Consider the following 26,368-nt stretch of genomic DNA (forward strand, 5'->3'; position numbering starts at 1 on the left):
TTCAGCCGGTTGGCGTGAACTCGTCTGTCTGATTGAGGTGTCCCACGCCTCCGGTCCATCTGAATGGACACACCAGTTTGCCGTTTGCGTTGCGCTGTTCATGCACCAGCGCTGTCTTCTAACACAACATCTTCCGATTAAACGCAAATCAATATCGGTCTTTGACGCCACTATAAGCAAATGCTCTTTCATTGGGCGACAGATTGTTGTCCTTTCTCGTGCTGAGGCCAGTTTTACCAACAGAGCCGCCTGCCGGAATTCTTTGTCTAAAGACTGTTTCACATACGGAGCGTAAACGGTAAAGCTTCGACTTACGTGCTCATCGCGTTTACGCTCCGTAAGTGAAACGGTCTTAAGGCAAAAAAATTCCGTCAGGCGGCTATTTTTCTGTTGGTAAAACTGACCTCTGATTCATTTTGTCCATGTCATCGGCTGGGTCGTTGACTGCCTTGTATCGAGCCGCCAGGCACTGCATGACAACCCTCCATCACTCAGTGTGACACGCTTCAGTGGGCTCTGTCACGGTCAGCCTCCTCTGGACATTGTGTCTTGTAGTCGGCCCTACTCAGGGTCCGGACCAGTCCGCGCTACAGGACGCCGTTCTACACGCGGCTCAGACATTGATGAGCCGATAACGACCTCAGGAACCCGGATCCATGGTGATCGCTACATGCGATAGCGGACGTTTTGTGTTCGGTCTACTTCCTAAGGATATTCCTGTAACGTTTCCGCGGTAAAAGCCGCATTGACGCTGCGGCGGCATTGTGGTGCCATTGTGCGTCGGCGGGTATTCGGGAAGGGCTGACGCTGCGGCGCGCTCCCTGGTGACCGGCCGGGCCGCTGACGACGGCCGCCGGCGGGCTCGGCGCGCTCTTCAGACCGCGGCCGCTGACGCCGCTGCGCCGCTCAATGGACGCTCACAATGACCGCTGACCGTGGGCCGTGGGCAGTGCCCACTGGGCACGGTGGTGTGGCGTGTTCCAGGGGTGGTGCCATGGTGTGACCCAGGGGTGGTGGATCAGTGTGTTCTCGGAGCAGTGGTGTAGCCCAGGGATGGTATGGTGCCCGATGGTATGTCGCAGGGACCGATGTCTGGTGCAGAGATTGGCGGCACCGCCACGATCTCTGCACGACACCACCTGCACGACGATGCACGACACCACCTGGTGTCGTGCATCGCCGGCTCCGCCCTGCCCTACAATCCGAGAGCAAACTTCTGCGCCGTACAGTGTAGGGTACCGGGACTCAATCTGTGGCCGTGGCCTGCGTGCCAGACGAGCGGCTGCATGTTTTAGCAGCGGCTAGAATCATGGGGCGAACGTGGTGGGGCGGGCCCGTCTGACCAATAATTCCGAGAGTTTGCCCCGACACTGCTGACTGCAGCCAGCCAGTCAATGGTCAGATTATTCGAACGCCCTGCTAGAAATAATAGGTATGAAGCGTGCATGACTCCGAGACAGTTCAAAAGGCCACATTCGTGCGATGTGGGTGGCGGTAGTTCGATCCATCGATATTTTTCTGCAAGATACCTGATTTTAGCTACTCCATACCCTTGCAGGGCCTTTCCCACATGCCCGCCCATCATCAGCTTCCCCATTCCTTTCTTCATTCCACCCGTCCTTAGAGCAATGGGCGTCCACGCAACCGCTAAGCTCTTTGGCTCGCGGTTCTAACGAATATGTTCACATTTCCACACTGAATGTACTTCCCACTCTACTATTGGCAAGGCCGCGGTCACGTTTAGGCGATCGTTGTGGAGAGTTGCTGCAGGCGACCTTTGCAGAGCCGATGAGCTGCTACACGCCGCTGGCTCTTACCCCAAACCACGGCCGACTGTCCGTAGCAACAGGGACTGCAGGGCCGCTTCAGGGAAGGCACCAGACCGGCAGATGGCTAACGACTGTCCTCATGCCGTTATGGCCGCTAGTTTGGGCCCGTACGTCTGGTATTTGGGTGACCCGGTGGGCGCCGGGTATGGGGCGCGGGTATGATATTTTCGCGTCAGTAGGCTAATGCTCTCACTAGATGGCACTAGTAGTGAGCGCCTGAATTTAGGCTGTACCGCCGAGCACTGCTTCAAGCGCACTGCTCTGTAAGATCGCTGAGCCAACACGGCATGCTCGTTAGTTGAACGCATTGAATTTGACCATTATTATCGAATACCAGGCAGGACACTGAGCAGCTTGATCATTAGTTGTCGGAAAGGCATCCACTGCCGTCATTACTCAGATTATATGATTAATCAGAGTGTGCCATTATAACCACTCACTCGTTCAACTAGTCATTGAGAAATGACAGGCACTGACTTCACTGAAGCGGCCTCCACGAACGAGATAGACGGAATTGTGATTATCTGAACGGGATTGAAATTCCTCAGCTTTGCTATTCGAGGAGGTTTGCATTAATCGAAAACCGGGCGTAATCTTGATGACATTTGTGTATGATCTCCAGTTGATTGATTATGCCTGTGCATTTAAGTTGTGTTGATGAGTGTCTTCAACACGTTCCCGCTCTGCAAACATGTCGTCGCGCTGAGCATTGTTGACTGAATGTCTCGAGCTGTCTGCGAAATGGACGTCTTTAAATGGCCTCTCACTCAGAGTTCAAAGCCTCCGTCGTTTGAAACCAACAGCCTGCACCGTCCGGCCTCTGGTTCATTTTGCGAATGTTGTGGAGCCGCTACTCATTTCGGCCTGCGCTGTTCACTGTCCTGTCATAGAGGCGTCGGCTGGCACCCGTCGCTCGTAAAACAGCTCGTACCCAATACCATTCCGGTCGTGACAAGAGGACGACACGCGTAATTAACGGCACAGAGGCCGGCTGGATGTGTGCGCAATTTGTGGAGCTCTTCCAATATGATACCGGCGATAAATCCGCCATGGAGCGGCCCGAAATCGGTTCACAACCACCTCGCGCCCGGCAGACGATGCGCTTTATTGGCCGGCCGAGCTGTTATTTTTGCGGCGCCGGGATTTATTTGTACACGGGCCGGCCGACGGCCGCCGTTTGTCAGCAGTGCACTTGTGCGAGCGGTCCGGCGCCGCTGCCGGCTGGCTGACTTAGGCGGCTGATACGGTCTCGGCACGGCGCAGCACGGTAACTGACCGCCGGTCAAATGTCGTGACCAGTGGTCATTGACTTAACTGTGGGTCTGAGAAGGTCGCTGTTATCTGTCCACTAACTGATTAAAGATGACCGCAGGGGGCATCCGGATGCAGAGGAGAAGTTCGACGACACACTTCCCATTAGTAGGTATGCTACGATACATTTACCATGCATATTTACACAACAGAATGTTTTGCCTCGATAGCGATTGATGAGTGCACCAGAGCGTGCCGTATTGATTGATAGCTCGTGTTGACGGAAACTGATGGATGAAGCTCTCTAGATGGAAACACTATGTCCATCTCCCCGTAATATGATACCAGACTTATTTTCTCGTACGATGACATTAGCGCATTGGTAATTGACAATCACCGCATATAAACAGTTTCGGACTAGCGGGAAAAGTGGGCGCTGCATTGCATCCTGTACAGCACAGGTGGAACTGGGGCCTGTTTCGTCCGTTTTTACGAATTCTCCCTGGAGTCGGCCGCGCCGTCCGGGCCGGCCTCCCTAGAGACGCTCCAGAGATACCATTACAGCTCCGCGTAAGTGGAAAGCAGTACCTACAGCTTCCACAGCCGCCGCGCAGCCCACGGTCCGCTCGGCTTGGCTCGGGGATGGTTGTGTATTGTGGCTCACAGACGGAAACAGCGATCCAAGGTCGGGCCGTTAGGGTATGGTCAGAACTATCCATCTGCTGATGAAACTCCCTTTGTGGACTCCCGCGGTGAACTATGAACTCTCGGCAGGAGAAATTCTGGGTTAAATTAGTATTGGGCTGAACCTACGACAAGACCCATTGGTGAGTCGAATCGGACCAGCACACAATTCTTTTTAATCAGACTACAGTTCAGTCTTCAGGGCAAGGCCAAGTCAAAGGTCGAACTTGCAAACTTTAGCATCATTAACTTCTAACAAGGTGTAGCAGTAGGCGCCGATGGCAGAGAATTGCAACTGCCGCACGGGACAGTAAACTATTGAGTGTGTTGAGTGCGACCCAACCCTATTCTTACCCGTACCACACAGACGAATCGAAGTTACCCTACATTTACCTCTACCACCTAAGCGTGCAGGAGTTACCCTACTTCACAGTTGCACCAAGTTCTTTCCCTTTCCCCCACCCTGTAGTCGTGCTGGAATTACCCCGATTTTCCCCCTACCTTGTGCTAGAAGAACCCCTACCCCTATCTCGCTGTCGTGCTGGAATTACCCCCACCTTTCCCCTATCCGCAGGCGTACGTCGTGCGTTCGACTACCGGGACATGCGGCAGCACACGGAGCGCCTGTGGCGCCGGCTGCCAGAGATCCGCGACTGTGTGGCCAAGAGGAAGAAACACGCGCAGTTCCGCACCAACCGACTCATGTGGCAGGTCTACAGACAGGTGAGTCTGACGGGGCGGGGCAGGGCGAGGGAACGGGAATTCGAGTGTGTGGGTCGGCTGGCGGGGCAGGGCAGGGCGAGGGAGTGGGGATTCGAGTATGGGTCGGCTGGCGGGGCAGGGCGAGGGAACGGGGATTCGAGTCTGCGGGTGGACGGGTTGTGGCATGGGTTGATTAGGAATATCACTTCAGTGACTCAGAGCCGGTACTCAAGTGTGGAGGGCACGGAAGCAGGGAAACGGGATTGCACAGCAGTTACGCGGGATGACAATGGCGAACCTTCTGAGGCTCGAGCATTTTTCTGCAGTTGAGATTCAGAATGGCTGCCGCAGGTGGCTGTGATTTTATACAAATAGCCTCGGCATGTTGTTTACTGCGAGGTCATTTAGTTAATGTATTCATTGGATCGTGTCTTCATTACTGAGGTCTTTTACTGTCCCTACGATCGGCTGAAGTCCCCCTCAATATCGAGAGTAAGGGAAATCGCTGGGTTGGAGAATGAAAATGCATGCAAAATGTTGGTAATGAAAGGCAATATTGCCTCCTTCCCACCCACGCCTGCCGCTCACTCGCGGCCAGTATTGGGCCGAGCTGCTTGGCCCACTCTGCTCCATCTTCCCACCGTCTCGGTGTTGGCTGTGTGAAGGGCAGCCGCTGGGGTCCGCTGGTGCCTGTCGATAGGCGCACGGGGCAGCTCGCTGCTGCCCCTAGCAGTCGGTTGCCGACTGGCTGCTCCGTTCCGGTAGACGTTGCTCCGGGGCCGGCCGGGCTCGCACATACGTCCGACGTTGCCGTACAGCTCCGGCGCCGCCGTGTGAAATCGCCGCCTCTGTGCAGCCCGGCCGTCATATTGGGAGCCGGTCACACAAACTGCCGGGAGGGGGACGGGGGGGGGGCTGAACCCGTGCCCTGCAGTCGGCCGGCGCGGGAGATGGCCCGGTTGTGCCGCATAGTGAAAAGTTTGAGGCGGATGAAAGTTATCGCCTGCATATAATGCATTTATATGGCAAAATGATGAAGCTCCGACTCTTCGACTTGGCCATCGGAGTTTTGACAGCGACGCTGCAGTAAAAGAGCATATTGCGTGTCAAAGTTAGTTCTGTGAATCCCGGCCGTCTGGATGTGAGGTCTGTTTGTCCCCCAGGGGGCGCCGAGTCCGTCTGTGCGCTTCAGTTGGGCCACTTTCTGCGCCATCAAACTGTCCGTCTGTCTATCTGTCTGTCCGTCTGTCGGAAGCAGCACCCTGTCTGACGGGACCGTTTGAGCCAATGCCGTTGTCTGTGGCCTGCCTATCGGGATTGTTCGGGCGCTGCTTGTTGGTAGGACTGTCTCTCTGTGTGAGTTAGCTAGCGGCCATCGCTGTCGTTAGACGACCCGGTCAGAAGAGTGGAACCTCCTCCGATTGTACGATCGACGCGTCTTCTGATGACTCGCTTACTGTATCGGCAAGGTGGCAGCAAATTTATGTCCAACACGACGTCTGCGCCTCGGCCGCTTTTCTCACCACAGCAGCGCGGACCGGCCGGCGGCGGTTTGGCCTGTCGAACCCCGTGACGTCAGCGCGCCGCGCCGCACGCTAGGCCGGCGGGCCGGAAAAGCGCTAGAAATACCCCCAAGAGTGACTTTCCACAATGTAAACAAAATAGGTATCATTCAATCCCAAATTGATCAAAGCATACGATTCTGATGCCATTTTTGCCCTAAGGTCGAAATTGAGGTGGTCAGTTGTCACCAAACACAAGACTATCTAGACTCACTAGTGGCCACCACATTTGCCGATTTTAATGCTAATCTTTAGTTGATATTTATTAGTTGACCAGTTGTCGTTTTGAACCCAATTTTATGTCAGACTAGTTCAGGGAACTGTTGTTCACTGTACCAACAACATTCTTACATATTGCATCGCTTTTCTGCAAGATAAGCTAGCTTTTTGCAAGCAGCTGCAAGACCTAAATAAAAATCGTATCTGAATTTTTAAATAAACTTTTATAAAAACGTTATTTCGAGCGGCTAAAAATGAACATCTTATACTAGCCTCTGATTACTCATCTTTCGTTCCATATAGGTGCTTTGCTGCTTTTCCCTGCTACTTTTCGAGATATGCGCCAGTAAACCACATGATGTAGGGGCAATTGTCACCTCGCCGCTCTACTGACGGCCCGGCGCTCTTTAAAGCGCTGAAATTTATGAAAAACGAATGCTTATAATCTGAATAAAACATATGTCCCTGAGCTCAGAATTGATCAACGCACACAATGCTGTCAAAATTTTTGGGCCAAAGTCAATAATTAAGTCATTATGAACCCCCAAACACAAGTCAGTGATAATCAACAACAACTTGCTCTTTAGTTAGACTTTTTGAGAAATGTTATTTCGAGCCGCTAAAGATGAGCATGTCATGCAAACAACTAGTCAATTGTCTGTCATGCCCTATTGACGATTATTGCCTATTACTGCTACTTTTCGAGATATCGTCTGCTACGTCACCTGATATAGCTGCTATGCCATCCTACCGCTCAGGATCGCACGGCGCCTGCTGTGACCTGACCGGGCAGCAAAGCATTCCCAACTTCCGTAACGATACAGGTACTTACTGGAAGGTAGTCGGTTACTCTCTCTCTCTCTCTCTCTCTCTCTCTCTCTCTCTCTCTCTCTCTCTCTCTCTCTCTCTCTCTCTCTCTCTCTCTCTCTCTCTCTCTCTCTCTCTCTCTCTCTTTCTCTCTCCCTCTCTCCCTCTCTCCCTCTCTCCCTCTCTCCCTCTCTCCCTCTCTCCCTCTCTCCCTCTCTCCCTCTCTCTCTCTCTCTCCCTCTCTCCCTCTCTCCCTCTCTCCCTCCCTCCCTCCCTCCCTTCCTCTCTCTCTCCCTTCCTCTCTCTCTCTCTCTCTCTCTCTCTCTCTCTCTCTCTCTCTCTCTCTCTCTCTCTCTCTCTCTCTCTCTCACACACACACACACACACAGACATACACACTCACTCCCTCTTTCTCCCTCTCTCATGCTCTCAATCTTTTTCTCTGTCTCTTTCTCCCACTCTCTTTGTGTGCATTCATGTATGTACGTACATGTATATGCATGCATATATACACAATACACATCTTACCAGCCAAATATGTACGTATATATGCATGCCTATGTGTTTTAAATCAGCAAGTAGTTTTACAACTAACCCAAGTTAGCCGCCGTTTAGACAGCTCGAATAGGAACCCGTTCTACCTCACACCATACGCATTGCTTATGCAGCTGCATGCTTGCATCATAGGCAATACTTACGTGTTACTACATGAGCATCATGAGTTAAGCAGACTCAGTTTGTATATAGTATGTTTGCTTGCCGCTGAGACCAGCCATTCAGTCACAAATAATTTATAGCGCTTTTCCGGGCGGCTGGCCCAGCGTGCGCCGTTCCGTCCGCGGACACGGCAAACTTGAGCCGCCAAATTGCCGGGTGCGACACGCCGCCTTCGGAATGGCGTCAGCAAAACGGGCTCCGGAAAACGGCCGGAAAATCTGTCGCCGTCTGAGGCGAACTGAACGGCGGACGAGCTGCGCCGGACGCGCTCCAAATGAGCGCCCGAAGAGGACAGAGCGGGACGTCCGGCCCAGAGAGGACGCGAGGACCGGGCGCACGCTGCGGTTTCGCGCTGAACTGCTGAGTAGGGAGGCTGGTCTGCACCTGGTCAGCTCCCGAACTGTTGCTGACGCCGCTCTGTTTTGCCCTGTTTCCGCTTACTCCACTCGGAGGTCTATAATGCGTCCATTTGGGAGTTCGGAAGTAGGAAAACACTATAATTATATTACTGCAACTGCCGAGCTATAAAAGCTAATCGCATGTCACGCTTCTCTGCGTGAAATTGATAAAGAAAAACAATGTTAAGCTTACCGCACGTGAAAGCTTATCGCACACCCTCGCTGGAGGGATGCTGGGCGTGGAGAGGGGCGGCGCCATGTGGTGTCCCGTGTCACCCTGTGCTCCTGACAGCCACACTCCAGCCCGGTGTCGGCGTGTCGGCAGTTACATCGGGCGGTGGCACCGGGCGCGGCTCAGCTGTCGTTGACATTTCGCGCTCGCTGGCGCTAACGACATGTACCGGTGTGACCCCGGCTTCTGTCCGGGCGCCGGGTCCATTCCCGGCTCCAGTCAGCCCAGCCGCAGCTACAGCCGTATAAAGCTCGCAGTTCCAGCTTATGGCTGAAACTGCTCCAACGCTACCCCAGGTCCATCTGCAGCCCCATGGCTCCACTTTCATTTCCAACCCCACCTTCACCACTGACTGATTCTAATTAGCACACCTGGGCTTCATTTCCGGGTCCTAATTGAGTGTCCCGCCCCCGCAATCTGCAACCATCCCCCTGTGGCCCGCCCATCCTCAGTCGCTCTCGTTCAACTGACTGGCTCTCCGTCACGCGGCCGCCCGGTGAGGTCTGACGTCTGTAGCGCAGAACAGCGCCGCGATCGGTGCGACTCATAGTGGCGCCGCACGGTTTTTCACGCGCTAACGACACCGACAGACTCGTTAGCACCGGGAGGTACCGTCTAATGAGTGAGCGGCCGGCTGGCGTCGGCCCGGCACGGCCCAGCGTCACACCTGACTCCAAACGGAGAGCTCGCCCGAACTAGTTCCATCCGAGCCGCTCCGCCGTGCGGCGCTGTCAGAAAATCAATGGTATTCGCTGTGTTTTGTTCCGCGGTTCCAGTACACCCTCCTGAGAAAGTCGTTATGTAATGATCTGTGTCTGTTGTTATATTCTTGTGAAGACGTGCGCGTGGTGGTTAGTTTCTCGTCTTTCTTTTGTGGATAAAAAGAGGTGTTCTGTCAGGCAGACGTTTTTGGCATTGTCTGGTTCGGCCAATCATACTTTATACGTTTGCTATTTGTTAAACGTGAGTGGTGACTTGCGAAAGAAAGGGGAAGGAAGGGGAAAAGGGGAAGAGGAGAGCGAGAGACAAAAATAATAAATATGAGAATATGCAAGCGAAGGCGGCGGGCGCCGTTTCTCGCCCGGTGCCGGAAATGTGATCTATCAGCGACACGCGTCTGGTGGACGGGACCCAGTGGGTGGCGCCACCTCCCGGCCCAGCCGCTGACTGGGAACAGTCGACTACGGTGGACAGGCGCGGTGGTGCCACCATCGGACCTACCCGCCCGCGCTCCAGTCCTCACCGGTGCCACTACCGGGTCTATCCTCACCCGCCGAACGGCATAGGTGGCGGAACGGGGGAAGGGGGCATCGGGGCACCGTGCCCCCCTGCCCCCTTGATTTTGCCGTTTTAGCATTAGCCCTGTGGGCGTTGCATGGAAAGAATTGGACCAAAACTCGGCAATGCCGCCCCCCCCCCCCTAAATTGAAGGTGTTCCGCCGCTACTGCCGAATGGTATCCCACTGCCAATCTCTCCGGCTGAACTGGAGCATCTGAAACCTCCCAGTGGCGTTGAAGAGGTCAGGGAAGGATCTACGTCCATCCAGTTTTACGCCGACTTCCAGATCTAATAGCTCTAAGAGGTCAGCTGAAATACCTACGTTTAGTTAAAGGGACTATCCCACCTTCTAAAATGTTGTTAAAACCAGTCAAATTGTGCCCGACTTTATAGATTGGATGACCAGGAACACGGTTCTGGCATTTATTTTTCATTAAACATCTTAGGCTTCCCATATTCCAAACACAAACTTTCAAATATGTGACGTCACAGCCCAAAATTACCTCCTTCCCCAGGCCACATTACTGTCATAAAGCTGATTCTTTTTACTGTGTAGGCACCACAACAAAGTTCAGACCAAGTTTTAAGCGATTTTTCAACGAACAAACCCATTTAAATCAGAATGACTAAACGAGGTGACGTCACACTGACGGTCGCTCCATGTTGAAGATAGGGCCTTGTACAAGGCCCATTTTCAAATGAAGGGAACGAATTTCTTCAACACCAAGAGGCCGCGGGGGTTGCAACCTAGATAGATAGTGGTTTCTGAACCTCGCGGCAAACTTGGCTATCTCAACTCAAACCCCATGTTAAAGGTGGGATAGTCCCTTTAAAGGTAGTGTGCCAGCTTTCCTGGACCGTATGGAGTTAATGGCCCAGATAAGGAGAACCGGAGTCCGGATTTTTAGAACTTATCCATACCTTCAAAACTCATGGAAACGTCTTAAATTCTTCAAATTTTGAGTACCCCAGTGCGAAATTCGCCCCGACGGGTTGTCGGTCGTACCCCAACCACATTTCACACCACTATGAACAATAAATGCACACACTGAAATCGTTATTACCGATAGGCTCATCCAATCAAGTTTCGATAAACCCGTTCATCATCATCTCCTGCGGTTTCGAACACGCCTTATAGGTGGTGCGGTAGACCGCGCCCAAAGCCAGGGTCCCGGTAACGTGAGGTAGCCGAGTCGGGGCAGCGTGCGCTGACCCAAGCCGGGGCCGCGCGTCCTCCCGGTGTCATCAGTCATGTGATAGCCCGGGGCTGCCCGGGGATGCGGTAGACCGCGCCCAAAGCCGCGGCCCCGGCTTGGGTCAGCACACGCTGCCCCGACTCGGCTACCTCACGTTACCGGGGCCCTGGCTTTGGGCGCGGTCTACCGCAGGTGGCTTCTGCTCATACTTTGTGGTTCGGTGGTGGTGCGTCGGGCCGCGCGCTCTGACTTCGGCCAAGAAAAATGCGTCAGCTGATCATTGTCATTTCTGCCACTTTCATGTGGTGAGATGGGGTCATAACCTTAGAGACGGCTGTTTCATATCAATTATTTTACATAAAATAATATTTCAAACCATAAATTAATGTTCCACAGCCAAATTAAAGAAACAATACCAATACAGGCTCACAGTTTAAATTGTTGTCTACGATTAGACAGCTGATAACTCATTCCCGTACGTCGTAACTCTATAGTGACCTTTGCTTAGTGTCACATGTGCGCCGCATTCGCGATTGTTGCCGACGCCTGTTTGCAGGTCAGCCCACTACAGTTGTTATACATATCGAAAAACCGATAAACTTTTAGGCGGAAAAAAGCACTATTTTAGGCCCATTTTTGATTTTTTTTGCGATATTAGGTAAAAACAGAAGCTTCTTATCATAGGAAAAATAAAATGGGAAATCATTGGAAGGTGGCACACTACCTTTAAATAAGTCGATAAAATAGTTAATAAAAAATGCAGACATAAAGAAGTCGATTTGATCATAACGGCCAGGCTATCCTTTCCAAGCTCAATAACAAATGAATCTGAATTCTGTAGCCCGCGACCAGATTCTCCCTGCGGACTCGGTCAAATGAATGTACTACGGGTTTTTACAATATCCTATAGGTATCTACCCGTATGCTACAGGGTAGATCCCGCCGGTCCATGTACGGACGTACGGTAGGTACTCTGCCTCCATTGCGGAGTTCCCCGCCTTTCCGAGTATGCCGGCTCCGGGCACGTGACGCTCAGCGGCTGCAGGCGACGGCCCGTGTCGGCCACTGACGGCAGTGTCAGACGCGTGGTCAGTGTCGGTCCTGCGCCTGACAGGCTCGGTCGGTACGGGGAATGCGACTGTAGCCAGCATGCTCGGCCTGACGCCATTGGCGGCTGCCTTCCTCACCTAACCCAATCAGGCCTACCAAAGGTGCAGACCGAACGGACCAGACGGCTACCCAGTAACGCGCTTACTTAGCGGAACGGCTTGAGGCTGGAAAACAAAACAAAGGCACAAAGGCCGATGGAAGGCTAACGCTTTCTTGTAAATCGGATAGACTGCACTCAAAGTCTTTGGTCGCGACGGGGAAAATGCATGTCATTTGATTAGATGGCCCGACAGACTGGGCTTGTTGGTCGTCAGCCTGCTGTCGGGGTGAGTTGTGTCGGTGGGCCAATCTGTCCTACTGAGCCTCCGATGGGGCACTGGGACCATCAGTGGTCGTCTCCGACGGTATGACCGGTCCGGGCCCGGTATAGGTGCTGCGTGGTGGGCGAATGTTGTGGCATGGTGTATTGCGGCATGGAACGGATGTACAGCATTTAGACCATGTTGTCATGAGGCGTGTACTTACAATACATATGTAGGCTGGTTGGGAGTCATGAACGATGATGCCTCTGTGATATTAATGGAGAGTTACTTATCCCACTATTTGTATGCTTTTTGCACATCAGCTCATTTTAGCATAATTGTTTGCTATACAAACGTTTGCTAGAGCATCAGGGAATTGTTATTTGCTTCTGACGTATTGCTTTATAGTTCGTCGCGATAGACGAACAGAGACAGAGGGACTGATAGTGCCGTGCGCTCCTTTGGTATCGACTGTCTACCTAGAATAACCCAAATGCCCTTTGTGTGGGATGGGAGCGTTGGGAGGGTCAGACTTCACACCGGAAGTGTTAGTTCTGTGCCTGAAGGACCGAGAGGTGTGGAGTTGGCTGCAAAAGTGAGGCTGGCCGGTGACCTTCAGAGTTGCCACCGTCCTGGAAAGAGCGCTGGACGAAAAGGCGAAATAATGAGCTTAAACTTTCTTACTCGAGTTTTATCATTATGTCTCCTTTTCGAATGTTCTAGATATTCCCGGTATTTTGCGCGTCCGCTGGCGTGCAGACTGTCGCTCGGATGTTTTGAAACGATGCGACGGGCGTCTCCTGGCAGCACACCGCTGCCGCCCCCTTAGCAGAGGTCTGCCATTTGGGCGTCTGAGACCGCCAGCCGAGGTTGCGGCGCTCGCTCCCCGCTGGCAGTGACGCTTCACCCGGCTGTGTGCACTGCCCCCAGCCCTGATGTATGCTAACGGCGCCGCCGGCTCCGAATTGGCCAGCCGGTCATTTTCCACGTCAGTTGTCGGTTAGATGATGGCCAGAGACGAACGGTGGGCGGCTAGATAATGGTTAGGGACGAGCTGCGGTGGACGGGTGGTTTAATGTTGGCCTGAGAGAAACAAAGGGTGGTATAAGTTTGCACTTGCACTTTTTATTCCTTTCCTGCACTCCTTAGTTCTCAATGATTTAAGTTTTGCTGTTTTCCTGACATCTTTTGTTAAGCTTTGCCGTTTTCCTGACATTTTTTTTTTTTTTTTTTGCTAGAAAATGACGATGATGCAGACACAGCTTTTGAAATATACACTGTGTATTTCTGACTTCCCAACCTGTGCAGCCAAATTTGAATTAAAAGCTCATCGCTCATTCCAAAGCGATGAAAAGCGTTCGATGTCGGGAGATGTATCTCCAACCGGGGCTGTATGGGCTCTGTGTGTACCTACTGGGCTGCGCGTGTGTGTCCCGCTGTATTCCGTGCCGCGCCCGAACGGTATCGGATGACACCGCTCGGCTCGCCCCGTCCCCTGGGGCGGCAGACACACAGCCGACACACGATCAGACGCATCCCGTGTCACTGCCGCTACCGACAGAATGTGCCCCTTACCTGGCCCTAACCCCCCCCCCCCCTCTCCCTTGGGACGTAATCTCCCGTAACCCGCCACGGCACTGCTCTATAGACCCGGAATGAAACCCGCCGGGGCTCCAACAGGCAGACAGTTCAGCTGGCCGCCGATCTCCACGGGCACCTTACCGAGCCTGTAGGATGCTGTTCGCCGCGACCCACCAGCCAGACTCCATCATGAATTACGGATTGCGTCGTTACTGTCGTTTGCCGGGTCGTTTGTCGGGCTTTGCGTCGTGCCACCAGCGTCAGCAGTATGAGTTCACGGGACGATACCGGGCTGGGATGGTTTTTCTTTCGTCGCCTCCGCTGTGGCTATTTGTTTCGCTTCGATCGCTGCGGTGGTAGGAAATGATTGGATATAAATCTTCAGTTGGTTTTGCGAGTATTCGATGTCGCCGTACGATTGTTCATGTCAGTGGTTTCCAGGGCCGAGTCCTTGCGTACTCTACCATGGCTCCGTCAGAGTGGCGTGATGTTGTTGCTGATTAGAATGTGTATGTGCGCGCCCGTTGCGGGGGCGCTGCTGCTTGGTATGCCTGCCCCGCGGGGTGATTGGGGCCGTTTGGGCCGCACCGCCGCTGCCGCCGCCGCGGCCACAGCAGCTGCTTTATCGCTCCGGGGACGTCGGTCGGCGGAGAAGGACGGAGGAGACGGGGGGAGGGAGGTCACCCGCTTGGACCGCCCTCGGATACAGCACGCGACCTTCCGTCAGCCTCTGATGGGGTCTGGTCGGCCGATGGATCCTTCGGTGATATGCATGGACCACTGCACGGTAATGGCCGTTGACTTATTTGTATTTATTCCGCAATCACCGTAGAAGGTGAGTTACAGCCCATTGAGCGCCGTTCGCACTCGGGGACATCGGTTGCTGCTTATCCGTCTGACCCGGCTTGTAAACGTTTTCGATATTCCCTGATCTGGCAGACTAACCTAACCTCCCATGCCGCTGACAACCTGGTAACCGTTATGCTTTTAGACTAATTGCGTAAGGTTAGGTAGTACGTTGAGACTGGCCGCATTTCTGCTAATGCTCGTAGACGTGACGAATACGTTTGGCTTCCGTCCCTCGCTATTGGTATCTTTCTGTGGTTCCCGCTATGTGTGGGCTGAGCCATGGATTGTCTAACCTTGACCGCCTAACCGTGAGCCGATTGTGGGTCATGAAGGGGTCCCCGCTCCTGCCCGTTTATGTTAGCCCGCAGCCGGCCGAAGTCAGGCGCGGTCCGCTGTGTTGAGGCGCCGATAGCCTGTTCAGTGAATGGTGAGCTGTCAGTAGGACGGCGCCGACTCGGAGCGGCCGCGGCGGAGGCCAATCACCGACCAGTCTCTGATCGCTGATCTAGCCGTCAATGGGACAAATCGTCGCCGCCAATTGGTGCCACAAATCTGCCGCCTCCGCCGCTGCCGCCAGTGCAGTGGCTGCTCTGAAGAGCCCCCGCCGCCGCCGGTGGGTTCCGCCGGCCCGCCGGCTGACGTCAGCCCCCACTCCACCCCGCCGCTGTTGTCGGCCCCAGCGCCGCGGAATGACGCCGGCCCGGCCAGATGACGGCCCAGCCCACGCCCCGGGTATGTGGCGCTGTTTAACTTCGCCACCAGAAGGAGACGAAAGCGCCAAGATAAACTCAAACTGTGCTGAATGTCCACAGACGCTCGACAAACATTGGTCGCCTTTGCATTCGGAAACATCTCTGCAATTACCCAAGTTCTGTGTCGATAACACTTCACCGCGGAGTAGCCGACTGTCAAACTTTTCAATCAAAGTTGGCCCCATCGTTACATATATGTCATCTCGATTATTTCTTTTTCCAAACTACCAACCCAATCCGGTCAACTACGCACAACACGCACAAACATATGCTTACTCAAGCAAACCCATCCTTGCACAGAAGGCACATTTGAACAGACGAGAAGTGCAAAGGACGGCTGCAATTGTTGAACTTCTTTTGCGTTCTTATAACCACGAACTTCGAACCGTGCACCGTTTCCGAACTCCAGATGGTCAAGCGTGTTGTCCGAACGCTAACATCGGCTGGTCACGTTTTCTGGTTTTTGCTGCGTGGTAAGCGAGCACTGCTAACTCACTTATTGGGATGAGTGTTGGTCGTTTAAGGTTCATCATACGCTGAGCTTGCGCGTTCTCTCCGTTTGCGTTGATTCAGTTTGTGGCTCAGTTTTACAGGTAAAATAAATGAGGGAGTTTTACATTAAGTTTCCTGCTTACTTTGGTCCTAGCAAGTAAAAGCACAGCTCCAACGATGTGAACATATGACAACATGTTGCGGTGTGCGGGCTGAACCATCTTGTCCTAGCGCATTGACTCGTTTTATTTAGCTCGTGCTCGTTGCTCGTAGCGCATCCCTTCCACCCATCAGGGTGGAAGGGATTTAGCACCCACCCCTTCCTTCCTCACATTCGCCCTGCTACTCTTACAGCGTTCATGGTGTCTCGTCCCGTGCTATTGCCGTCGATGATCTTTCCATATTCCACGGCATCATTTTACTCTTTTTTTTGCTGTAGCTTTCCAATATGGTATTTACATTTGATCAATGCCTTTATTTGATGCTATAATTGTTTCTTTGCCTTATCTCCAGCCCTCCCAAATACCCAGCGCGGCGCCACCTTGTGACACAGCCCGCTGACGCCCACATTACGGCGCTCCCCGGCTGGCGGTCCCGGTTCAATATCGCGCACATGGCCCACCACCACCCTGAATGGGATGCTAGCAAGCTGTAGCAAATCGTCTCAATATCGGGGACACTAACCCCGAGAGCCATGCCATTCCCATGAAAAGTCCCCTGATATCTTGCAATGCCCGCGGATCCAACATAAGGCTCCTTCGGTTATGGGGGTGCATCATCTCAAGTGTCCATGCCAGTGACCACAATGGATGGTGGCGTCCAGAGCATGGGGCATGGAAGGTCTGTTCAACGTCCGCGACTCTCTCTCTCTCTCTCTCTCTCTCTCTCTCTCTCTCTCTCTCTCTCTCTCTCTCTCTCTCTCTCTCTCTCTCTCTCTCTCTATCACTCTCTCTCTCTCTCTATCTCTCTCTCTTCCACTCTCTCTTTACCTCTCACTCTCTCCCTCTCCCTCTCTCTTTACAATGGGCGCAAAATGACCACCGCAGTCGACGCGCCCGTAAACCCCAATGAACGAACGAAAAAAAACTCTCTCTTTACCTCTCACTCTCTTTCTCTCTCTCTCTTTCTCTCACTCTCTCTCTCTCTCTCACTCTCTCTCTCCCTCTCCCTCTCTCTTTACCTCTCACTCTCTTTCTCTCTCTTTCTCTCACTCTCTCTCTCTCTCATTCCCTCTCTCTCTCTCTCTCTCTCTCTCTCTTCTCTCTTTATCTCTCTCTCTCTCTCTCTCTCTCTCTCTCTCTCTCTCTCTCTCTCTCTTACTCCACGAGAGGGTTCTCATCCGGGGGATACTTGAGTCACCCGGGAAACAGCGAACGCCAACCGACTTGTAACACCTATGTCGAACGTAACTGTGCGGTGGTAAGTTACATATATTTGATTTTCAGGGTACTGAACAATGAACATAGGTTTTGTGTTGAACGGGCGTGCGATCGGGATCGCTCTACATCCATGGTGCACCGTTAGATCGGGTCTATGTGTGCTGCGTCGACGGATCGGGTTTGCGACGAATGGGTGGTATTTTCGGACGGGACAGCCCCAATGGCCGTTTACGGGTGACCGGCGGTTTTAGCCGGCTGTCCTGCGCTGTTGTGCTCTGTGGGGCTGCTGCGGTCACTCGGAGACCGGCTGAGCGCGACAGAGCGTCGCGGCGACTCCGTCTGCCGAGCTGAGATACGGTGCGACTCGCCGGCCGCTGTCAGACCACAAATACTGCCGGCACCGGCACTGGATCACAGTTTAACTGGCGGCCACTCGGCTGGGTCGGGCCGGGCGGCATCGGATCAACGCGCTCCGCCTGCCGCAGTCGTAGATCTCCTCACAGCTCAATGGAGCGCATTCGAGTCAGCCTCAAAATCTCCCCAGCCAGGTAGCGGGCGAATTCCGGCACCGGATTCGCGTACGAATTTCAGGAATCCTGACTTGGTTTCAGAAAATCTCGCCACCCTTCCAGTGAAGCAGGTCGGAGGGTTGTTGGTCCGCCGTTTGTGCCGTTTCTTGTCAGTCCGACGGTTCGCCAATCTGGTTTAGTAGTCGGATGGTGGGACTGAACCTGTGAGTCGGGTCTGACCTGGAGAGGGTGTGTCAAGTGAGCGACCGACGCTGTCAGACAGACTGAGCTGTCATCAGCTGTCCGACAGTGCCGTGCCGGTTCATTGGCAGTACGAGAATTGCTATTCAGTGGCGATGCGACTGAACATGCGACAGTGGCGACGGCTGTTTTGATTTTATGTTTCCGTCTGGTGAACGCGGTTTATTGAGGGCAAGGTCGAGAACATGATTGGTAGACTTATGAAGAAGATTCCATTTAGCAAGGTATTTCAGCTAAATGGGGCACATTGTTTTGGTACTGCTTGTACGATATAATACCTATTCAATAATGCAATTGAAGGGACATAGATAAAACTAGTGGATGCCGAAGCCCGAAGGCCGAATGGCGGTTGTATATGTAGTGCTCATGACGACCTCTGCTCGGTCTCACTATTGGTAGTGAGGCTGCGCCAGCTCCTGACCTTGCTGCGGTCTGGGTCACTGCTCCTGTCCGGGTCACCGGCCGGGGCACCGCACACTGGGCCGGGGGTCAGGAAAAGTGCTAGAAATTATTTGTGATTGAGTTGTTGATCTCAGTGACAAGCAAACATGCTAAAAACGAAGTGGGGCTGCTTAACCCTCGCCGGACCTATTGTCGGACCCCCCACCCTCTCGGCCGGCCGAGGGGGGAGGGTTGGTACGACCCCTTTTTGCCGTTTCGCACCTAATGGAGCTAAAGCCTCGCGGAAAAAACAAGCGTGTGCGCCGTTTCAAGGCGGAACGATTGCTACCCGATTTTAAGGTCCCAGGTCAACCGGTAACCTCTGAGGTGAAGTCAAAAAGCCCAAGGTAGGGTTTGGTTTTTGGCAAATAATTTCGCAAAAAAAAATGGCCGCAGAGCAGCGATTTTGGCACCATCGTGTTCGCCTGGCTCAGGCGCGTCGAATGGTATACTTTTTGTCCGGGTGAGGTCAACTTAAGGTATTGACCTCCAGTCAAGGTCAGTTCAGAGCCCATCAGGCCACGAACTTAATCGAAGGAGGTCGTATCGCATATCATTCGATTCGGGAGGTCTTCCCGAGTCCATTGGTGGCTTTCCCGAGTCGCTGGCTCAATTTGATCATGAGTTATTGACGAGAAACTCCTATGACCGGTATGACGTCATAAATGACGTCACGGAAGGTCAAAAATGCAAAAGTAAAGCATCGGATCTTGCAAGGAGTGTACGAAATCACGATTCCGTGTGCTTGAGATAGTTTGAAATCATTCCATGCGCAAAAACAACAGTTTCCTTATTTTCCCATTCACTTTTAATGGTGAGGTCACGTGACCTCGAAGAGTAGCAGGCATTAGCAAAAATTGCGAGTAGGGCATGACAGAAAGATGATTGGTGGTTTGTATGGCATGGCCATTTTTAACGGCTCGAAATAACATTTCTCAAAAAGTCTAACTAAAGAGCAAGTTGTTGTTGATTATCACTGACTTGTGTTTAGGGTTTAATAATGACTGAATTTTTGGGTTTGGCCCAGAAATGTTGACAGCATTGTGTGCGGTTGATCAATTCTGAGCTCAGGGACATATATTTCATTTAGATTATAAGCGTTTGTTTTTCACAACTTCCAGCGTTTTAAAGAGCGCCGGGCCTTCAGTAGAGCGGCGAGGTGACAATTGCCCCTACATCATGTGGTTTACTGGCGCATATCTCGAAAAGTAGCAGGGAAAAGCAGCAAAGCACCTATATGGAACAAAAGATGAGTAATCAGAGGCTAGTATAAAATGTTCATTTTTAGCCGCTCGAAATAACGTTTTTATAAAAGTCTAATTAAAAAATTGGATATGATTTTAAATTACGTCTAGCATCTGCTTGCAAACAGCTAGCTTATCTTGCAGAAAAGCGATGCAATATGTCAGAATGATGTTGGCACAGTGAACAACAGTGCCCTGAACTAGTCTGACAGGAAATTTCGTTCAAAACGACGATTGGTCAACTAATAAATTACCACTAAAGTTCATCATTAAAATCGGTAAATGTGGTGGCCTATAGAGTCTAAATTATCTTGTGTTTGGTGACAACTGACGACCTCAATTTTGACCTTGGGGCAAAACTAGCATCGAAATCGTCTTCTTCGATCAATTTGGGATTAAATGATACCTATTTTGTTCATGTTGCGGACAGTCAGTTTGGGGGAATTTCTAGCGCTTTTTCAGGCTGCCGGCCTACAGTGCACCGCTCCGGACCTCGCTCCGGTCCGGATCACCGCCCCGGCGCCATGTCCGGTCCGGGGGTCGGCTCACATCCTGTCTGCCGCCGTCACCCGAGCGCGCCGCTCTCCGGGCCGAGCAGTCACGGCCGGCGGCCGGTGATCGGTGTCGCCGGGAGCACTGCGCCGGTCCGATCGGGTGGCTGGCGCCGCTCGGCTCACCGGCACGGGCCTGGCATTCCTCCGGTGGTCCTGCACGGCCGGCCGGGTCAGCATGGGGTCGGTGTAGAGCCGCGGGCGGGCGACGTAATCCCGCCACCCGCCTCCCATAGCCCGCCGAGCGCCGCCGGCAGACGGCAACAGGCAGAACGCCACTCGACGCTCCGAGCTGCGCGTCACCGCGACGGCAGATCACCCCGCGCGCTGCCGACCCATGATCAGCAGCGACTGCTTTTGACGCTACACTGACCCAACCAGCCACTGCACTGGTCAGACTGCTGCACTGCGCTCTGCGACATATGATGGAGCACCCACTGTGGGAGAGCGGTGGCCCGAACTTGGCCTATCAGTAACGTTAGTGGTCCCGCGGCGCTGGCCGAAATTTGACATCCACTGCACTCGGGGTCAGGCAGAGCCTCGCCGGACCCTGGCGGTATCCTCAGCCCCAGCTGACCGTGCTTAACTCTGAACTTATCAACTCACAGAATTTCACCCACGAACACAAATTCTAGCCAACGAACTCCAAAATGTAATTCTGTGGGTGTGATTTTATAAGCAGTAAGCGCCATGCTATGTGTGGATCGTTCATGACAATGATCGCGGTTAGCTGGGTGCTTTACCTCAGCCGGTCTCCTGCACGGGTCACAGTGTGGGGAATCTGACCTGTCGCTCGGGGCGGTGTCGCAGTCCCCGGCCGGCGCCCCCGAGTCGACTGCGACGTGCCCCACCGATCCGTCGGAGCCGTCATAAGAGCGGTGCGCGGTGGCGGCCCGCTCGTTACCTCTTCAAACAAAGAAAGCGTCACCCGAGAGCAGTGGTGTCGGGTGACCGCCCCTGCCCCCTCCGCGGCTCTGTTCGGCACGGCGTCTCACCTGAGCCGACGGCGCCACATCCGTCCGTCCGCGGTCCCGGAGACTGACCTGCCGGCCCGAGTACCAGCCCCGGGCTGACCTGCCGGCCCGTGTAGGGGAGAGTGGGGCAAAGCGGCCACCCGGGGCAAAGCGGCCATCCATCGTTTTAGCCCTCCTTAGCTGGCGTCAGTTCCAATTTATGATTTCCAATTATACTTCTCTTTGCGGTCGTTCGAATGAGCCAGACCGGGGTTTCAGGCCCATCGCCATTGTTCTGTGAAACACGGAAAAGCATTTCTTGCCAGATTACCAATTATGTTTACAATTTTTAAATGTTATTTTATTCCATAACCGTTTGGAATTCTTATAAGCGTTTTTGTCCATGCATTGCGTGGTTATAGTACATGCCTTCTACCAATTTTAATGCTTTTTACCCCACTAATAGCTGAGCTGGAATATTTTTGTCTCGGACGGTATGCGCGGGGCAAAGCGGCCGGGGCAAAGTGGCCAGCCCCCAATTGGCCATAAGTTGTTTCCATCTGGATAAAAACATTATTTATATTCAAATGTGTCGTCATGCATTCATCTTGGCCACTTTTCGGTTACATGAGTTACCAAATTATGCAATTAAATGTTTTTCCAAGAAAATTCTTTCTTTGTTTAGCAATAGGTGGGAAGATAACAAAGTAAACATCCATCTTCCCTTAAACCTTGTCACCATCAAATACCCTAGTCGTGCATGAGGCAACTATTCTGTTTCTCATATCGGGACTTGAGAAGTCGCCAGTGGCCGCTTTGCCTCAGGGATGGGGCAAAGTGGCCAATATGCTATAGGTTTAAAGGTAGTGTGCCACCTTTGAAAGATTTCCCATTTTATTTTTCCTAGGATAAGAAGCTTCCGTTTTTACCTAATATCGCAAAAAAAAATCAAAAATGGGCCTGGAATAGTGCCTTTTTCGCCTAAAAGTTTTTCGGTTTTTAGATATGTATAACAACTGTAGTGGGCTCACCTGCAAACAGGCGTCGGGCAACAATCGCGAATGCGGCGCACTTGTGACAATAAGCAAAGGTCATTATAGTGTTACGACCATACGACGTACGGGAATGAGTTATCAGCTGTCTAATCGTAGACAACACAATGTCGAGCCTTAAACTGTAAGCCCGTATTGGTATTGTTTCTTTTATTTGGCTGTCGAACATTATTTATGGTTTGAAATATGATTTTATGTAAAATAATTGATATGAAAAAGCCGTCTTATAAGTTATGACCCCATTTCACCACACGCAAGTGGCAGAAATGACAATGATCAGCTGACGCATTTTTCTTGGCCGAAGTCAGAGCGAGCGGCCCGACGCACCACGCGTATTTGGAAATTCCGACCTCGACGAGCATCAGAAGCCACCTAACAGGCGTGTTCGAAACCGCAGGAGATGATGATGAACGGGTTTATCGAAACTTGATTGGATGAACATATCGGTAATAGCGATTTCAGTGTGTGCATTTATTGTTCATAGTGGTGTGAAATGTGGTTGGGGTACGACCGACAACCCGTCGGGGCGAATTTCGCACTGGGGTACTCAAAATTTGAAGAATTTAAGACGTTTCCATGAGTTTTGAAGGTATGGATAAGTTCTAAAAATCCGGTTCTCCTTATCTGGGCCATTAACTCCATACGGTCCAAGAAAGCTGGCACACTACCTTTAAAGTTTTGTCAATATCTCCCATATGTGAACGCCTTTGGAAACGAAACGCAGTTGGAATAAAAGACAATTTAATAGGGATCACATTGGTATAGAAAGAATCTTTCCAAGTTTAAAAATCAAGCGTCGGCATCGTTAGAAACGTTAGGGTGGCCGCTTTGCCCCACTCTCCCCTACCTACCTACCCCGGACTGCGCGTATAGCTACATCAGGCGTGCGTTCGGCATCCGGAAAATCCGGGATCAATATCGATGACCTTGATCGACATTCACTTAATGCCTATTCGGCACGAATATCGATGACCTTGATGACCAGTACATTCAGATTCAGATTCAGATCAATAATCAGAGCGGCCATTGGTGTCGAGGGATGGGTTAATACAATTACACTGAAAGTCGTTTAGTGGCTCATTTCGAGTGGGGAATTAACTTGAATATGTGTGGGGTGTGGACGTTAGTTATTCATTCTGGATCATCCAATCAAGGTCTCTACCCCCGGGGTCGTAATAGGAGTGCTTTCGCATGGGCAATGATACTGTTTTCAGGGCCCCTGTCGAGGGAAAATTAGTGTACCAGCCAGAGGTGGACACTGGGACAGCTCTGTGACCTGCCGGGATCACGAAGACCATTCCGGAGCCCGGAGTCGCCGCCGGCGCCGACACCCGTAAACCACGGACGCGGCGCCGCTCAAGTCACGGCCGGCCGCCATGCTGATGTCACGGGCGTCGCATGTCGCCGCGCTGCATGCGCCACCGGTCGGCCCATAAAACCCCGGCTCGGGACCGAGCTGTCGCCCGCGGCGCTCCCGAAATGGCCTCACCATCACTGGACACGTTCGCGCCGGAGTTGGATCCGCGGCCGCGGCTAGCGCGACCGTAAAGACCGACCTCTCTCCCTGTCGAGGCTGACGGTACAGCGCGGCCTCCGTCCTCACGGTCACCCTTTGCCCGGGCACGGCCCCGCACTGAATGTCATACGCAATACCCATGCCGTGAGGAGACGTGTGAAAAATGTCACGCACTGCTGTGCACTTCATCAAATGGCGTTGATTCACAGCAGCTCCTCGGCTGCTGGCTTTTGCTTCGGAAGTTTGCTAGACTCATCTTTGTTGGCTGCCACTGGTCACTGCCAGCTGCGTTTTCTGGCAGTAGATTTTCTGGTCTTCTGGTTTGCACGCGATGCTATAGAAACCGGTGCAGTGTTTGATATGGTGTTTGAACCGAAACGATGTGTGGATTGGTGGCATGGTGTTTGGTATGGTGATATGTTCTTTGGACCGGCGCGGTGTGGGTTGTGGCGGTTGGAGCAGCTCCAGCGGCGGTGTCGCCGGTGCCGCCCGGTGACGCCGCCACCAGGGGCGGAAGTCGGTGCCGAGTGACGGCTGTTTGTCGTCCTGCCGTCGCGGGCGGTGCCGCCGTTTTAGCCGCAGCGCCCCGGGCGGGGGCGGGGGCGGCGCACGCGTCAGCGGCGGCCGCCGCCCGCTGGGACCATATTGCCGCCACATCATGGCGTGCGCTATTCCTACGGCCATCCATTCGGGTTAGCGCTGAGCAGCCCGATGGAGTTCGACACATTAATCCAGCGGACGGCCGGTGCCGTGAGCTGCTGATGGCGGGCCGGCGCCGCCGCTGCCGGATGGGGCATTCCGGGCGAGACGGACGCTCTGCCGGGCAGACGGATGGCCCAACTTGACCGGGCTGTGTCGGTCCGGCGGCCCGCGGGCTGCTCCGGTGACGGCCCGCAGCTGGGCCACCTGTGCGAGCCTGCTGGGCGACGGAGACCGCCGGCGGCGCCCTTCCGTCCGCGGCCAAGTTCACTTTGAAGTGCTTTCAGCTGTTATTATTACGGGAACCGAACGCTAGTTTACCTAGGGCAACATGTGGCTTCCATTTGCGGTTATGTGGCAACTCCATAATGTTTAGCAAACGCTGGAATACTAATGCAAAAGCACTTCAAACAGTTAATTAAACCAGTTGAAAAGTCTTACCTTATGCTGAATATGATAAATCAACGGGCATAGATAACATGAATCTGGATTGGACCCGAAATCAGCCTGATGCAGAATGGGGCCGAAATTTTTGGAATGGGGATTCGACTGTTTTTCTGTGAAAACCATCTCGTTTTGTCTACCACTTGAATGGCAATAACTTTTTTCGACATTTTGATGTTTTTTGCTTATATTTCTTTAAAAATAAATCTAAAAACGTTTTTTATTAGAGCCGTATATTGCAACATTTACAAGTGGTTCATCAGATATGCAATGGTCACAAGACGCTACAACGAGTGGAGAGAGGGCGAAATAAGCAGACAACATAAAACATAATGACTAATGAGCATGTTCGTCTCACGCCTGAAAGGGTACGCTCGCCGTTTTCCGCCTTCTCCAGGCTGGGACACATCGAGTACGTGCATAGCAGCGCCGGGCAACGCAGGTGGACTTGATTTTTTTCCGACAGACGGGACCGGGCGCTGCTCTGCAGTGGCGGTCGTTGCACTGCTCGCACTCCACCACTGACCGGTTCGGAGTTAGTTGGTGGACGTCCACCGCAGGAACCGTCCTGTCGCCGTCAGTGCTAGCTAGTGGTAGCAGTGATCCCATCAGCTGCGCCTTCCGACCAGCCATGCCTGGATGGTGCGGGCCCTCTTGTGCGGCTGCGTCTCCGTGGGCCGTCTAGAGGTCCACCGGGACTCGATTCTGGTCAACATCGCTCGTTTTCCTGGCAATGATACGACTCTCACTGTCTCACATTGCACTCCAGGCCGCAGCGCGAGGGCACCCGCTGAGGTGGCTGGCTGACAGTCCTCGGAGAATCCTCCAGTTCAGCAGGGAGCTCTGGACGGCTGAGCTGTTGCGGAGAGAGGCGGCGAGGGCGGACTGGAGGTCGTTCAGGCAGAAGACTGTTTAGAGAACAGTTGCCTTTGGTTCATGCTACATGTCGAAGGAGCAATGAGCAGTTTGTTTTCCGTCCTTGGGCTTCCTACCTTACCACCATACGGGCGTCCCAGCCGCCCTAGCCACTCCACGAAGCTGTTCACTTCGGGTTCAGATTACATCTACGGTTGAATAGTCTCAATCGTATAAACGATCCTCTTTCTCGATGCCACTGGGCGGGCAACTGAGCAGCCGACCAGCCAATGGGTGACGGTCTTCCCTCGTCCGATTCCTCGCACTCCAGGCACGCGTCGTCTTTCTACAGTCCGATGCAGTGATTGTAGGCTCCTAGCGTCTAGTAGCCGTTGGAAGCCGGAAGGTCTAGCAGCTTCGACGTTCTTCTGGCGTAGAGGGTAAGTTCACCCGACGTAAGCCATTTTAGAGAAGTTAACGGGTCTTCTCTAGGGCTAGAGCC

General features: G+C 53.0%; 1 protein-coding gene across 1 annotated transcript in view; it reads left to right on the top strand.

The window, feature by feature from the left end:
- LOC122366322 (serine/arginine repetitive matrix protein 2-like) overlaps positions 1-26,368 on the top strand; it is a gene marked incomplete at its 5' end in the record, with an annotated part of 76,769 nt that overhangs the window by 47,379 nt on the left and 3,022 nt on the right. Inside the window, one exon of the mRNA XM_043338471.1 lies at positions 4,339-4,487. Within this exon, the coding sequence (XP_043194406.1) occupies positions 4,339-4,487 (149 nt within the window). The remainder of the gene's footprint in view (positions 1-4,338; positions 4,488-26,368) is intronic.

This window comes from Amphibalanus amphitrite, unplaced genomic scaffold, assembly GCF_019059575.1.
Source record: "Amphibalanus amphitrite isolate SeventyFive unplaced genomic scaffold, NRLGWU_Aamphi_draft 000796F_arrow, whole genome shotgun sequence".
NCBI classification, from domain to species: Eukaryota; Metazoa; Arthropoda; class Thecostraca; order Balanomorpha; family Balanidae; genus Amphibalanus; species Amphibalanus amphitrite.